General features: G+C 48.3%; 1 protein-coding gene across 3 annotated transcripts in view; it reads right to left on the bottom strand.

Annotated features, from left to right (window-relative positions):
- The window catches only part of GCK (glucokinase), a gene marked incomplete at both ends in the record, with an annotated part of 52,516 nt that overhangs the window by 990 nt on the left and 37,171 nt on the right, over positions 1-14,355 (bottom strand). Inside the window, 8 exons of one of the 3 annotated variants that reach the window (XM_081286459.1) lie at positions 117-272; positions 1,070-1,253; positions 3,684-3,783; positions 3,895-3,990; positions 5,193-5,312; positions 6,372-6,526; positions 7,053-7,215; positions 12,553-12,687. In XM_081286459.1, the coding sequence (XP_081142585.1) occupies positions 117-272; positions 1,070-1,253; positions 3,684-3,783; positions 3,895-3,990; positions 5,193-5,312; positions 6,372-6,526; positions 7,053-7,215; positions 12,553-12,687 (1,109 nt within the window). Of the gene's footprint in view, positions 1-116; positions 273-1,069; positions 1,254-3,683; positions 3,784-3,894; positions 4,019-5,145; positions 5,313-6,371; positions 6,527-7,052; positions 7,216-12,552; positions 12,688-14,355 lie in introns of those variants that run through there. The other 2 variants (XM_081286460.1, XM_081286461.1) reach the window with 2 other exon arrangements.

Below are 14,355 nucleotides of genomic sequence, written 5' to 3'. Positions count from 1 at the left end.
ATCCTGGTGTATTAGGCCAGAGATTCTGCCTCGCCTAGGACCCTGTCCACAAGGGCTTCTGTGACCCTGCCCTTGCCCTCTTGACCTTTGCGGCTGGCCCCATCTCTTCCACGCACCTCTCCACCTGCGATACGAATCGGGTCTCGAAAGCGCCGCGAGTGCGTAGCTGCTCTGAGGCTTCCCCGTGGAACAGCAGGTTCTCATCCACCAGTTTGAGAAGCACAAGGCGCACCAACTCTCCCATGTACTTCCCGCCAATGAGCTTCTCATACCTGGACATGGGAGGAGGGTTACACCAGGTGACCTGCTGGGGACGTCTCCACCACTTCCCCCTTAGGGTTCTGAGGTAGCCATAGGGGTATCTTGGTTTCACCCCCTCCCAGTTGCTCCACATCCTGGGCTTCATGCTTCTCACTCGTTTATAAACAGGGGTTTTAGAAACTTTGGATACTAGGAAAGTGCACGTTTTCAACACATCTGGCCCAGCTGTTGGCTCTGTGAGGGAAAGGGATGAAGTTGAAGCCTCTATTCAGTCCCTCTGAAACTTTCTTGGTGGCTTCCACACTTTTATCTTGAAATTTATTTAATACTACTCACCTAATAGAGGCCTGTGATGAAGATGAAGCTCATAAAGGAATTAGCATGGGTCTGGCACCTAGCAGGTGGCTAACAAGTGATAGCTATGATCTGTGTGGTGTTCGCAAGATGTATTCTGCTAATTTATAGCATTTCACAAAGCACTAATATTCATTTTGTGAATGGAGACAAATATGTGCTTTAGGGAACTCTGGGTTAAACGTGGTAAACACTGCTGAGGGTCAGAGCCTTCTCTGTGACCAAGGTCACCTGTCAGAACGGGGAAGTTTGGCCTTATCTAAGCAGTGCCTCTCCCTGTTCTGGGGTCACAGGGGCAAGGCATGACTGACTTGAAGAAGAGCCAGCTTACAGGGGAATGAGCAGGTTGTTTTCCCCTGTTTAAAAACAAGCCTTATCTGTGGTGGTGGGGCTCCCATGTACTGCTGCATTCCCAGCGAGAGCAGCCCAGAGATGGGCTGGGGGGTGTCCTTACAGCTGCTGACCGGGATTCGCAGAGCTCTCATCCACCATGCGGTCATATTCCAGCAGGAACTCATCCAGTTCACCTGAGTCCCCGAAGGCACCCCACTCAGTGTTGACACACATGCGGCCCTCATCCCCTTCTACCAGCTCCACATTCTGCATCTCCTCCATGTAGCAGGCATTGCAGCCTGTACCTACAGGGATGGGGACACATTAGGCTACACAAGCTGAGGAGAGAGGATTGGAAGATCTGGGATGACTGTGTGACCCAGAGTAAATGGGCCAGTCTCTGGGCTGTCCTCTTCTCTAAAAGGGGACAGTAACACCTTCCCCACCCATTACCTGGCTGGTTGGGTGGATGGAGAACAACTGTGTGCCAACGTATTCTGCCAACTAGAGGTGGCTGTGAGATTTATGGCTTTCTCTTGTCAAAGTGCCTTGTTTTTTGACATCCTGAACCCTGTTTGGGGGGCACCCCAAAGTGAGTAAGGCATAGTGTGAACTCTTGGAACAGCCCAGAGATTACCACAGGCAAGAATGGCTGCAAGGTTTGTCATTTGCCATGTCCTAAGCAAAGTAAAAATGTGTGGTACTTTGTTCATAAGTTATTAAGAGTTTTGATAGTGAAGGTAGAGTATCATACTGAGCTGACTATGTGGGCTACACAGCCCTGAAGGCAGCAGGGACAACTGCAGTGCTGGTCATCAGGGCTGCTTATAGAAATTAGAGCCCAGTGATACTTGGCCTTCCAGTTTTTGTTTTGTTTTGTTAGAACAGAAATCCAGACTTTGATGTTAATTCTCCCAATTTTAGACCTTGGAAATTATTGTAAACACAATTTTAAACACTGAGCAGTCACCAAGAGTGTGTGGGGGCAGATGTGAGTCATGGGCCACCAAAGAGCATCCTGGGAGGGGTATGCCTGGGCCAAACAGCTGTAGCTTGTTCTGGTGAGAATTCAGGTTGAGGTCTCTTGGAAACCCCAGGTAACTCCAAGGGAGAGGGTTGGTGGTGGTGGGGGCACAGCTAGGGCCAATTAGAGCTCATGTGTAGATGTTGGGCTTAAAGACAACTTTCTCTATGAAAGGCAAGAGTAAAAGTATGAGCTATGAATAGTGGCACACAGCTGTAATGCCAGCTACTTGGGAGGCTGAGGCAATAGGATTGAAAATTTGAGGGAGCCTGGGCAATTTAGCAAGATCCTGTCTCAAGACAATATCAAAAACAGCTGGGAGGGGCTGGGGTTGTGGCTCAGCAGTAGAGCACTCACTTAGCACATGTGAGGCCCTGGGTTCGATCCTCAGCACCATATAAAATAAATAAATAAAATAAAGGTATTTATTGTGTCCAACTACAGCTGAAAAATAAATTTAAAAAAAAGGGTTGGGGATATAGTTCAGTGGTAGAGTGCTGGTAGCATATATAGGACCTGGGGTTCAATCTCCCAGTACTGGGGGTGAAAATAAAGGTAGGAAACAAGACGAGAGACAAAGTGAGGTCAGCCTGGAGCTTAAGAGATATGTACATAAATGTTTATGATGTTTATATGTATGTATGTATATATATATATATATATATATATATATATATAAAATATTTTTTGGGGAAATATAATTATAGATGGGAACCTACCAATACAAATACATTATTTCTCAGAGCTGGTTCTGAAGGGACCTTAGAAGCAAATAACTTTTTTTTCCCCTCAAGGCCAAGGACCAAACTCAGGGCCTTATGCATGCTAGGCAAGTGCTCTACCACTGAGCTAAATCCCCAAATCCATAAATAACTTTTAACATGGACTTTCTGGGTAACCAGGGCTCAGAAAGTATAGAAAAACACCCCCACATCTGTGTGCACAGCAGGTATCTGGTCTGACTGGATTGTTACTCAGGAAATGCTAGCTCCTTCTAAGAATACAATCTTCTGGGAAATTCTGGAGATTATTGTGGAGGACCTGGATGGGAAGGTAGGGTTGCAGCTCCCTTTCCAGACGCCTGCTTTGCTCCAGGTTGGGGCAGGGTGGGATCTAGGGGCAGAGGTAGTGAGTTAGAGGAGGAGCCTAGGCAGGACAGGCCCATAGGAAGACCTTGCAGGAAGGGATGTCACCACTTTTGTTTATCCTCTTCCACTTGGACAAATCTGTCAGTGTGGTCAATTTGCCAGATAAAGGGTTTTTTTGTTTTTTTGGGTTTTTTTTGTCTTTTTTTTTTTTTGAGAGAGAGAGAGAGCGAGAGAGAGAGAGAGAGAGAGAGAGAGAGAGAGAGAGAGAGAATTTTTTAATATTTATTTTTTATTTTTCGGCGGACACAACATCTTTGTTTTTATGTGGTGCTGAGGATCGAACTCAGGCCGCACGCATGCCAGGCGAGCATGCTACCGCTTGAGCTACATCCCCAGCCCTGGATAAAGGGTTTTAATTACATCTGATGGGCTGAGCAGGTGTGCAGCTGGTGGGCCATCTGATACCATGATGCTACAAAATGCTTTCTACCAGCATGTAGAGCCAACACCACATATTCCAAGACCACTTAGCTCTAGCCCTAGGCACTGCAATGACTGAAACCAGTTATTCATGCAGAGCCCCTGCCCATTTTGGAAGGGCCAGAAGTGCAAGGAGCCCTTACCTACAATCATGCCGACCTCACACTGGCGGTCTTCATAGTAGCAGGAGATCATTGTGGCCACAGTGTCATTCACCATTGCCACCACATCCATCTCAAAGTCCTGCCAAGAAGCACAGATGGGGCTGCAGTGATAGGGCTGGGGAGAGGGTCCACTGGTGCAGTGAGGAGGGGCCCAGGGCCTCCCTCAACTGGCAGATGAAGGTGTTCTCACCCCTCTCCTCTTGATGGCATCTCGCAGAAGCCCGACAATGTTGTTTCCTTCTGCTCCAGAGGCCTTGAAGCCCTTGGTCCAGTTGAGAAGGATGCCCTGTGGGGAGAGGAAGGTCTTGTGGTTGCTGGTGTTAGACAGAGAACCATGGCCTTAAACTAGTTCCTTTTCAGGTCACAGGGACATGTATCTCACTTTACAGTTGAGGAAACAAGTTTTCAGTATCCACACAGCTTTGATAAATGTTGGAAACAATTTTCCATAAATATCTCACATTTCTTCAGGGCTAGGTCCCAGCCAATTTAAGAATGTGATGTGTATTTTTTTGTATGTGGTGTCAGGAATTGAACCCAGGACCTCGAGCATACTAGATAAGCCCTCTACCACTGAGCTACACCCCCAGCCCAAGAATGTTTGTACAGTATACCCTAGAGTAAAGGTAGGTCCCAAGAGGAGCAACTGTATAAGATCAGAGTTCCTCTCCTATAGCAGAAGAAGTACCACCCAGCCCTTTCTATGTCTCTAAGGGAGCTGGGGCCTTGAAAAACCATGTGAGATGTTGCTCCAGCTGTTGCTTTTGCCTTGAGCTATGACCTTGCTTTGTTTCAGACCCAGAGGCCTCATGTTTTATGTATGTGTATATGTATAGAGACATACATATATAAAATTTATGTGTCATGTATGTATTATATGTGTATATATAGATAATGTGTGTGTGTGTGTGTGTTTGTGTGTGTGTGTGTTTGGTCATAACTGGCAGGCTAGCTTGTGAGCTGCAGGTGTGGTAAAAATCTCAGATCCTTCACATTTTTGACTCAGCCAGAAGTGATGATGTGTTGGGCTGGGGATGTGGCTCAATGGTGGAGCACTTGCCTTGTACATGTGAGGCACTGGGTTCGATTCTCAGCACCACATAAAATAAATAGAGGTATTGTAATTATCCACAACTAAAAAATGTGTACATAAAAAAGAAGTGATGAGGTGTCATGGTGGTCTGTGGTGAGCTGCTTAACCTCAGTTTCTTCTCCTCATTTGTAGCAGGGGGGATTATAGCACATGCCTCTCAGGATTGTAGGCAGGCTTTGGCACATAGTAAGAATCAGCTGAAATTATTCTTATTTTCCAAAGTTTCACTGACAGTAAATTATGAGGCCACAATTTGAATCTATATTTTTCTCCCTGCTGAGTTTGGACGCTTTCCCAGCACAGGATGGGGTGCTGCATATGAAGGCAGCAGGGGCGGAGTTCCTCTGGGGTGCATATCCATCCATTTCATTATCCCTCCCCTCTACCTGGCCCACCTTGTCAATGTCTTCGTGCCTCACAGGGAATGAGAAAGTGAAGCCCAGGGGTAGTTTCTTGTGCTTCATTTGATGCTTGTCCAGGAAGTCGGAGATGCACTCAGAGATATAGTCAAAGAGCTGGGAGATGCACCAAAATGGTCATTGGGTTACCATCCTAGGCCACCTGGCAGCCCTTCCCCAGGACTTTGTGCCAAGGTGTTCCTCAGGGGATGCTAAGCAATCAGTCCCTTCCAATGACCATCAGGCCTGTCTATAGTTCACCTCTTACTGTTTGTCAGAACTCAAGCCCTGCACCTCCCTGGATGCAGAGCTCTGTTTATAGCAGCTCCTGAGGCTGGTGCCCAGTTTAGCTGTGCTGTCACCTGCTTCCCCAGCACCAAGGCTTTGCTAACTGTCCTGTGAGACTTTTGGTGCTACTCCCAGGTATCCTTGCTGCCCTATACCTGCAAAAGGTTCAAATCCCCTCAAAAGGCCTGTCTATAGAATGGAGCATTTCCGAGTACTCTGCAGATGGACCAAGCTCCCTGCTGAGCACCAGAATCCAGGGAGATGCCCATACCATTCCTGCTATCCATTTCCATGGATAGAGAGCAAATTTCAGGTGGATGAGGGCCAGGCAGTTTTGGGCAATCTCCTGCCTTAGAACCCTCCCTCTGGGAACTGGCCTTGCCCCGATCATGTCTAGGGACTCTGGCTTTGCCCCTCCCCTCAGGGTTTATTCACTTCTATGCTCCCCCTCTAGTCTTCCCCATGGTGGAGGGCCTTGCTGCCTGGGCAGACATTGTGGTTGTTGTCACCCAGTTTGGCATGCCTCTGGTGGAAGGCAATGGGAAGGGTAGGCTGCACAGCTGCAGGAGGTCAGACAGTCCTCACCCTTTGACTTTTCTTCTGGGACAAGGTCATACCAGCTAAGAGTTCTGCCCCTAACCTCAGTTTAGCCAGTTCTGTCTCCAACACTGGCCTGACAGTGACCGTGAGACTTGAACACATTGGCCATGCCTAGTGGCTGTTTACTGAGGCCTCTAAGCGGCCTTGCTGTGCCTCTGAGGCTGACTAGACCTCTTGACTTCAGTTTCCCCTGTGGCTGGTGGGTGGGTGAGCTCTTTTTTCCAGGACTGGTGACTCCCTAAGGTTTTGAACTGTCTTGACCCCACCTCTTATCCCCAAGCTGCTCACCATCTCTGCAGTGCCCGTCATGGCGTCCTCAGGGATGGAGTACATCTGATGTTTGGTCTTCACACTCCACTGCCCTGCCTCACCCTCCCCCACCTTCACCAGCATCACCCTGAAGTTGGTGCCGCCCAGGTCCAGGGAAAGGAAGTCTCCAACTTCTGCAGGCAGAGGGAGATATGCTCAGCCTTGTGGTACCACCTGTCAAACCTGGGTTGGTTGGGACCTGGGCAAATGACCTCAGAGCCAGAGAGTGGAGGAGGGCAGGAACAAGGGTCCCAGGGGAGTTGGACATGGAGCATGGCCCAGACATTGGGGATATGCCAGAGCAAGCTGTGGGAGATGTCAAAGGTAAACTAAGGAAATGTCAGGGGGAACTGCTCTTTTAGATGGAGACACCCAGAACCCAGGGAACCACTGAGGACCTAGGGTAATGGCCCAGTCTCAGGACTGGGTTGGGATCTCCCAAGTGACCCTGGAGAGAATTCATCCATTGTGAGATTTTTAAATAGCCAGTTTTGCTAAGGCCCATCAGCTCCAGAGATGAACCTTTGGAGTAAATTGTAAGAACTGGCCCAGTGAGGTGGAGACATTATTGCTTGCCCAGGGAGTCCTGTCTGGGGACAGCTGAGCCTCTGGAAGTCCTGGCCAACAGCTGGCTCAGGTGTGGGGCCATCCCTGTGGTACCTGAGCCTTCTGGGGTGGAACGCACGTAGGTGGGCAGCATCTTCACGCTGGCCTCTTCGTGGGTCTCCAGCCTCAGGCCACGGTCCATCTCCTTCTGCATCCGTCTCATCACCTTCTTCAGGTCTTCCTCCTGCAGTTGGAACTCTGCCAGGATCTGCTCCACCTGCACAGGGAGGGAATGGGAGTAGCCAGGTGGACTTGTCACTAGAGATCTCCACACATCAAGGATCTCTTTTTATCCTCTGACCCTGGGTCTAGGAAGATCCATTGTTGTAGTTTGGATCTAAATGTTCTTTAACAGCTTACGGGTTGAAGGTTTGGTCCCCCAGCTGGTGGCACTATGGGGTGGGGCAGGGTGGAAACTTCAGAAGGTGGGGCCTAGTTGGAGGAAGTAGGTCACTGAGGGTAGGCTCTGGAGGGTATATTTTTGTCCCTGGACCCTTCGTGCCTCCTTTCTGCTTCACGTTCACCATTAAATGAGCAATCTCCTCTGATAAATGCTCCTGCCATCATAATATTCTGCCTTGCCTTAGGCCCAAAGCAATGGAGCCAATTGACCATGAAACCTCTCAAACCAAGAACCAAAATAAAATTTTCCTCTTTTTAAGTTGTTTATTTCAGGTATTTTATTATCATGATGAAAGCTAACATACCCATCATTTCAAACTAACACAGTTAAATTTAAAGAGTTCCAAAACCAGCCCTTCAATAATTAGCCTGCAGTAGCTGGCAGGGAGCAGGGTGTCCTTTGTCCCTGAGGCTTTCCTTGTGGCACAATGTCTTATAGAATCTCCTTTTTCTTTCCATATTGGTGAAGGGAGGGGAGAAGGTGCTAGCTGCAGAGTTAGTGAGACAGGGCTTCAGCCTGATTGGGGGAAAGGCAGTGGTATGATTATGTAAAGACCAGGTTATTCTACTTCTAGGGCTTTGTAAAATGTGCCAACTGGCACCAGCATACACAGGGATAGCCAAGGCAAAGTTACTAGGGATGGGCTGTATGCCCATCAGGGGTCTGGTTAGCAAAACACGACCATCCATGGTATGAAGACTATAAGTGCAGAGGGAGGAGGGTCTCCCTTGGCCAATTACAAAGATATTTTCATTCCAAAAAAGAAAGATTCTCTGATAAAAGCCACTCTTAATGAGATCCACTCTTTTTAAGAATTTGTGCTCTTTTTGTCTTTCACATAAGTTCAGAAGGTTGGAGATACTCTGGATTACAGCCAAGAAAAAATACAGCCACTTGCCCCTTCTTCAGTTTCTAGAACTGAGATTTATTTTTTTCCTCAGATGGGCAGAGTAGCACATTAAGTCATGATTAGGCTAAGCCGAGCACAGAAATTCTTTCTCTTTTTGTTGGCGATTGAACATGTGACTCATTTCTGGTCAATCACAGGTGAAGGGAAACCTGATTTTAGCAGGAGGGCAAACTTCAGTGTCCCTCTAAATTTGTGACTGCAACTATATAAGAATGACTGGCAACCATGAGGAGACAGGGCGCAGGGAATAAGGGAAGAAAGATTGATGCCATGGTGGGCCCAACTCCACATGCTGATTATCAGTCAGATTTTTGGTTTCCTATAATTCAAAACATTCCTATTGAATACATATCCTTAATTAAGAATCACTTTTCTTAAAGAGGCTCCACACTAAAAATTTAAACTCAGGGAAGATCAGAAAGGAATCGGACTGACAAGGGCTCTGACCAAAAAAAAGGAATCAAATACCTATGTGGGTTGAATAGGTAGCACTCTTCCACTTTGGGCATGAGTTGGGAGTGTAGCCCCCAAAGCCCAAATCCCCCATTGGCATTTTGAGGCATGTCCCTGGAGATATTCTCAGCATGCTGGAACAATCCAGGTTATGTTCAAAGTCCCAAAGTTACATCCTTCCCCTCTTCTTTCTCTCTTACACTTGCCAGGAACAACCAGTAGAAATGTACTTAACATTTGCTGAATCCTTCCAACATGCTAGGTCCTGAGCCGAGTGCTTTTACAACTACCTCACAACTTTATTACATCAGCATCAGGATTGAGGAGTCAGCGTCTGCCTGTCCTCTAGATGCAGAAAAGCTTACAGAAGTCATGTGTATAGTCACAGGCCTGGGGCCAGTGCCTGAAGCCACATGCAGGCGTGGTTGGCAGGAAGCCCTTGCTAGCTTGCCAGGCTTTTCCTCCAAGACACAATTGTTCAGAGGGACCTGATTATAAGACATTTGTGAAGCTCTTACATGATGCTGGTCTTGTAAGGGTCTAATCCCTGGGCCCCTCTGGGCTCCATCCTTGCTCCTCTATCTAAAAGCCCATATTGTGCCTGGTAACCTGGACTCTGGTCTTTAGCCCAAGGCTCTTGATGAGAAGAGCCAATACTCAGGCTGAGGTCTTGCAGGAAGTTTGTGTCTTGGGACTGGGCCCATGGTAGCTGATTGGAATGTGGCTATACTATCAGACAAAGGATCTGAGTGATCCCTGTCTTGCAGGTCTGAAGGGAGAACTTGCCCAGCCCTTGAGGGTCTCAGTGAGAATGTGATAAATGGTGGCTGCTGTTTCTGTCACCAGAGGCATTGGGGCTAGCAGGGCCCAAAGGGTGCAGGGAAGCCTGTGTCTTTACCTCTCTTTACCCAGGTGGTAGAGGGCCCTGTCACTGGCCCTGCCTCTGCCAGCTTCTAGGCCAGAAAGAATGCCTCTGAGGAATCCCAGGCATCACATGATTTCAAACTGATACCACCCGTCCAGAGGACAATTTGGAATTTCTATCAAAATTTAATTTTGATCTAGCAGCTTCTCTCCTAAGAATCCATTGTGCAGAATCCTGAAAGCATTTTGTAAGAAGCACATGGGGGTGTGGCCTGCTGTAACAGAATACCTCACATGACCCTGTAAGGGATCTTACATCAACCCAGGACACCTACTGGACCTTCTGCTGGCCTTTACAGAAAAGAAGGCAGACAGTATGTCTGGGTATCAGTGAGGAAGTGAGATGGGACATTTGGCAGCAGCCTATCCCATTCTACATAATAAAGTTGCATCTGGTCTGTGGGTCTGATTTTCCCTATATAGTATTATAAAAAACTTAAATTTGCTGTCAATAATTAAAATCTATTTAAATAGAGATACAGAAAAAAATATGGATTTCTATTAAAATAGGTTTGCATTCTCATTGGGGTTCCAATAAGGTGTGTTTAGCTAGTCCAAGTTGCAGGTCACAGGACATAAAACAAGTCTGAGCTCTGTCTAAACCAAGTGCTGCAGATTCTCTCATCCTCATTTACACTACATGGGCTGTGGGAACCCTAAACACACACACACACACACACACACACACACACACACACACACACATACTTATGAACATTCCCCAACCTTTGGGATAGGTTGGTGGGCAGGTGCTAGAAGGTTCTGAGCTTACAGCCACCTGGGGGCTCAGCTTTTGCTGTGGGGAGCTCCCTGCAAAGGCAAGCCTCATTTTTGGAGGGTAAAAGTTCCTTCCTCAGGGTACATCAGACCTGCAGATCCCTATACTCCTAGCACCAGGTCTGTGCAGCCCAGAGAAGGGAGCTCCAACCAGGCATGACCTCACAATCTCAAGGCTGTGTGCATAGGAAGGGAAAAATGAGTATCATATCATGAGCTGAGGTCTGCCTCACAGATTCTCTGGGAAGTTCCCAGGAGCAGGGACTGTGGGCCAGGCCCACTGTGACATTCCTGGGTTTCAACTTCATTCCTATAATTTCCCTGACACAGGTACTTTTATTATTCTCATTTCTCACAAATAAAGGAACCAAACACACACTTCCCCAAACCCACAGAGGCAAGGCGTAAGCTGGGGTGTGAACCCAGGCAACAATCTGAGCCTGCCCCTGAACTCCTCTGGCCTTCAGACCTTCCATGAGCCCAGCTGGGGAGTTACAAGTGTCTCTCTGATGTGTCAAGCTTACAAGACTTTCCTGAGCAGGATAGGAAATGAAGTTGCTGCCTAGGGAGTTTGAGGCACTTCCTCAGCTCCTCAGGTATATGTATTCCGGAGAGAAAAGCACAGACAGTGCCTGGCCCTGCCACAGCAACCTTGGGGAGGCAGCCCCTGTTAACTCACAAGTCCTCTTGCTAACCTTGCCCAAGAGGTCACAGGATATGTAATGGGGATCCACAATCACAACCAAACACAGGGCTTTTCCCACCTGAGGGCTTCCCCCACTCCCTGAAGGGTATAAACCATAAACCTAGTGCTGTCTGTGGTGTGGCATGTGGAGCAGGAGCTGAAAGTAGATAAACCATAGGAAATAATCATGCCATACTGAGGGTGGGTGGTGGGCAGTTGCTATTTCCTGGGAGGCAGGTGGGTGGTGGAGGGACCTGCCCTAAGGAAAGAAAGGAGTGACCTTGAAGACTGTGAAGGGTAGGGTGTTTGGGAGTGAGAGGCCTGAATGCTCCTGGATGCAGAGTGGAGGCATCTTGAGGCAAGATGGAAGTGGGGGCATCAGACTTTCCTAACAATCTGAGTGCAGAGACAGTGGGCAGAGGGTGGAGAGATGGCAAGAGTCTACAGAAAAAAATATATCTACAGACAGTTTGAGGAATGGAGTAAGAAGAAGAGAAGCATCTGAGAGGACCCTATGGGGTGGCCTGAGCAGCAAGAAGGAGAGGCTTCACTGGGGTAGGTCAGATGGGGGAATGAGGATTTGGATTAAATTCACTAACAGATTTGCCCACCGAGGGCACATTTGTCTCAAGTATAGCTGGCCGTGTAAAATCAGGGTTCAGGGAAATGTCTGGCTGGAGATAGACAGTATGGAGAAATCCTTAAGGTCACAGGCCTGGATGAGGTCACCAGAATATCCAGGTTGAACAGCAAACTGGGAAGGGCAGAAGACTGGACAGGATGCAGTGAGCAGGCTTGAGATCCCACCCAAGAGTGCAGTACAAAGCAAGACACCAGAGAGCAGTGCATTTGACTAATGAGGAGATTCAGGATACCCTGTGGAGGTCTCCATCCTAGTACAGGATGGGTGGCTCAGAGGGGACTGCAAGACCCAAAGGATCCTTTCAGGAACCAGTGCAACCCCTGGGAAAACACTGCAGCCTCTGGGCATCAGAGCCAATCCTAGTACCATGTTGTCCAGCCACAGTAGTGTGTGACCCTGGACTAGCTGCCCAGATACTTCTGAGGAAGAAAATCACAATCCACCACCCATAGAACTGCCTTAAAGAGCCCCTAAAAGCCAAATAGTACTGGATAAAGCCTGAGACCAGGCACCATCAGTCCCAGGAGTAAATTGCCTAAGGCTCCCTGAGAGATGACAATGGTAGTCCCAGTAAGGAGGGGTTAATAGTGAGAGGGGTCATATCTAAGACCCCGAGAGGCCCACATGCCTTCTTTAAGTGGTGCAGTACCTGCTTTCCACCCTTGTACCCAATATGAATCCAAAAAAAAAAAAAAAAAAAAAAACCCCAAGGGGGCTGCTCTTTCAATCCAAGATCCCTAGGATCTGAGTGGCCCTTACCAGGGTCAAGGCTGTCTGGGTCAGGCTCCTCATGGACTCCATTGCATCTCTCCAAGGGCACAGGAAGGAGGTGTTTTTGGAAGGTGGAGATGCTTCTGCTTGCTGAGTCCTGGGACGAAGCTGTAGCTGTGGCATCTGAGGCCACCTGTCACAGGTGAAGGCTGCCTGGCCAAGTGTTGCCCAAGACAGGCAATCAAGGGCTTCTGCACTAAAAGACCCAGCGGGAAGTTGCTGAAATACTCTGCCCACTGTCACGGGGTCAGGGGCAGGGCCAGAAGGACAGAGGAGGCCCATGTGGGGTCAGGGTCAATAAGAATTTTAGGGACATGGCTCCATGGCAGGATGGTGTGCCCTCTGAGGACTGGTCAGGATTGCTGCCAAGAGAGTGGTGATTAGTCAGAGCCAGTTTATCCACCTTACACTCCTTGGACTTATGAGGGAAGAACATCACTAGGCTGACTTGGGGGACAGGAGGAACAGACAGGTAGGGGTGCCAAGGGGCCTGGATTGTGCCAGTGAGGGTCTGGACTTGATCTTGGAGGCAATGGCGATTCTCATGGATTTTCATCTATAGAGAGGTCTGATGTGCTTTTCATATAATCTGGGGTTCCTGAATGGTGTTTGAGAAGTAGGAAGGCCAAAGCTTTTGTGGGAAGGACCCAGCTTAGACCATGGCGGAGTGTACAAGTCGGCATTGGAGGGTCTAGGGGCTGAGATGCTCAGTGCAGTTTATGGGATTTCAGGGCATCGTATCCTTCTGTTCCATTAGGTACAAAGCCTATCTGGCCATGGAATTAGCTATATAACCCGATGTACACATGAGCAGAAACAGGTACGGTTCCCCAGGGCTACCCTGACATGTCCCCCACATAAAAAATATGCATTTTTTACTCTTCAACAGTAAATCATAGACTCCCCTCAAAATACTCAGAACAACAATAATAAAAAAGAATAAAGTGGGGAGGACATTAGATTTTGTGACTGCAAAGTTCAGACCCAGGATTAACTTTGGGTGCATCCATGGGGTGTACATATTTCCTGGAGCCCCTCCTTGGGTTCGTCTGAGAGTAACCCTCACTTATCCTGCATTTGCCAGCACCTGTCAAGCCTTGCTAAAATTAGCTGCAACTGGCAAGTGGGTCAGAGTACAGAGGGTGCCCTGTAAGAATGCCACGTTCTCCTGCCAATGGTTAGTATGGTCACTCCCTAACACGATTGATCCCTTTCCCAAAATAGAGCAAAGATGGCCTCACCAGACCTCATGTGACAGGTCACTGACCACTCCACCCCTGGCTTAGAGCCTTGTTAGCTTTGGGGGCAGGCTCATGTCCGAGTTTGGAGTGGTGAGTCTTCTTCTGGACTGGTCAGGCCAAGGAACAGCTGCCCAGGGGTTCTGTCCTTCTCCTAAGCCAAGCCATAGTACAGGTGAGGAGATCCAAATTCACCAACAGAGGGTATGGGCTAAGGGAGGGCCAAAGGCAAATGGGCCCTCTTTGTGGTTTGGCTGGATTGCTTGTACTTTGAGTAACAAGCATCCTTTATCAGAGCCATTTCCTGAGGATGACTTCCTTTTCTTTACTGGCACCTGTGAGGGCAGAAAAAGGTTCAGCACGCCCATTTCCTTACACTAGACAAGCCTCTAGGATCAGATTTTAGCACCCACGCCAACCTTCCTGTGCTGCCTCAGTGGGTGAGGAAACAGCATCAATGGGCAAGCACCTCACTGGAGTAAAGATCAGTGCGGCAAGGAGACATTTCTACACTCAAAGCATTGTGGAAGGACAAGCCTGTCCAGAAAAGAGA

Source organism: Spermophilus citellus (genome assembly GCF_964194105.1).
Source record: "Spermophilus citellus genome assembly, chromosome: 3".
NCBI classification, from domain to species: domain Eukaryota; kingdom Metazoa; phylum Chordata; class Mammalia; order Rodentia; family Sciuridae; genus Spermophilus; species Spermophilus citellus.
This window is presented reverse-complemented; position numbering and strand designations above follow the sequence as displayed.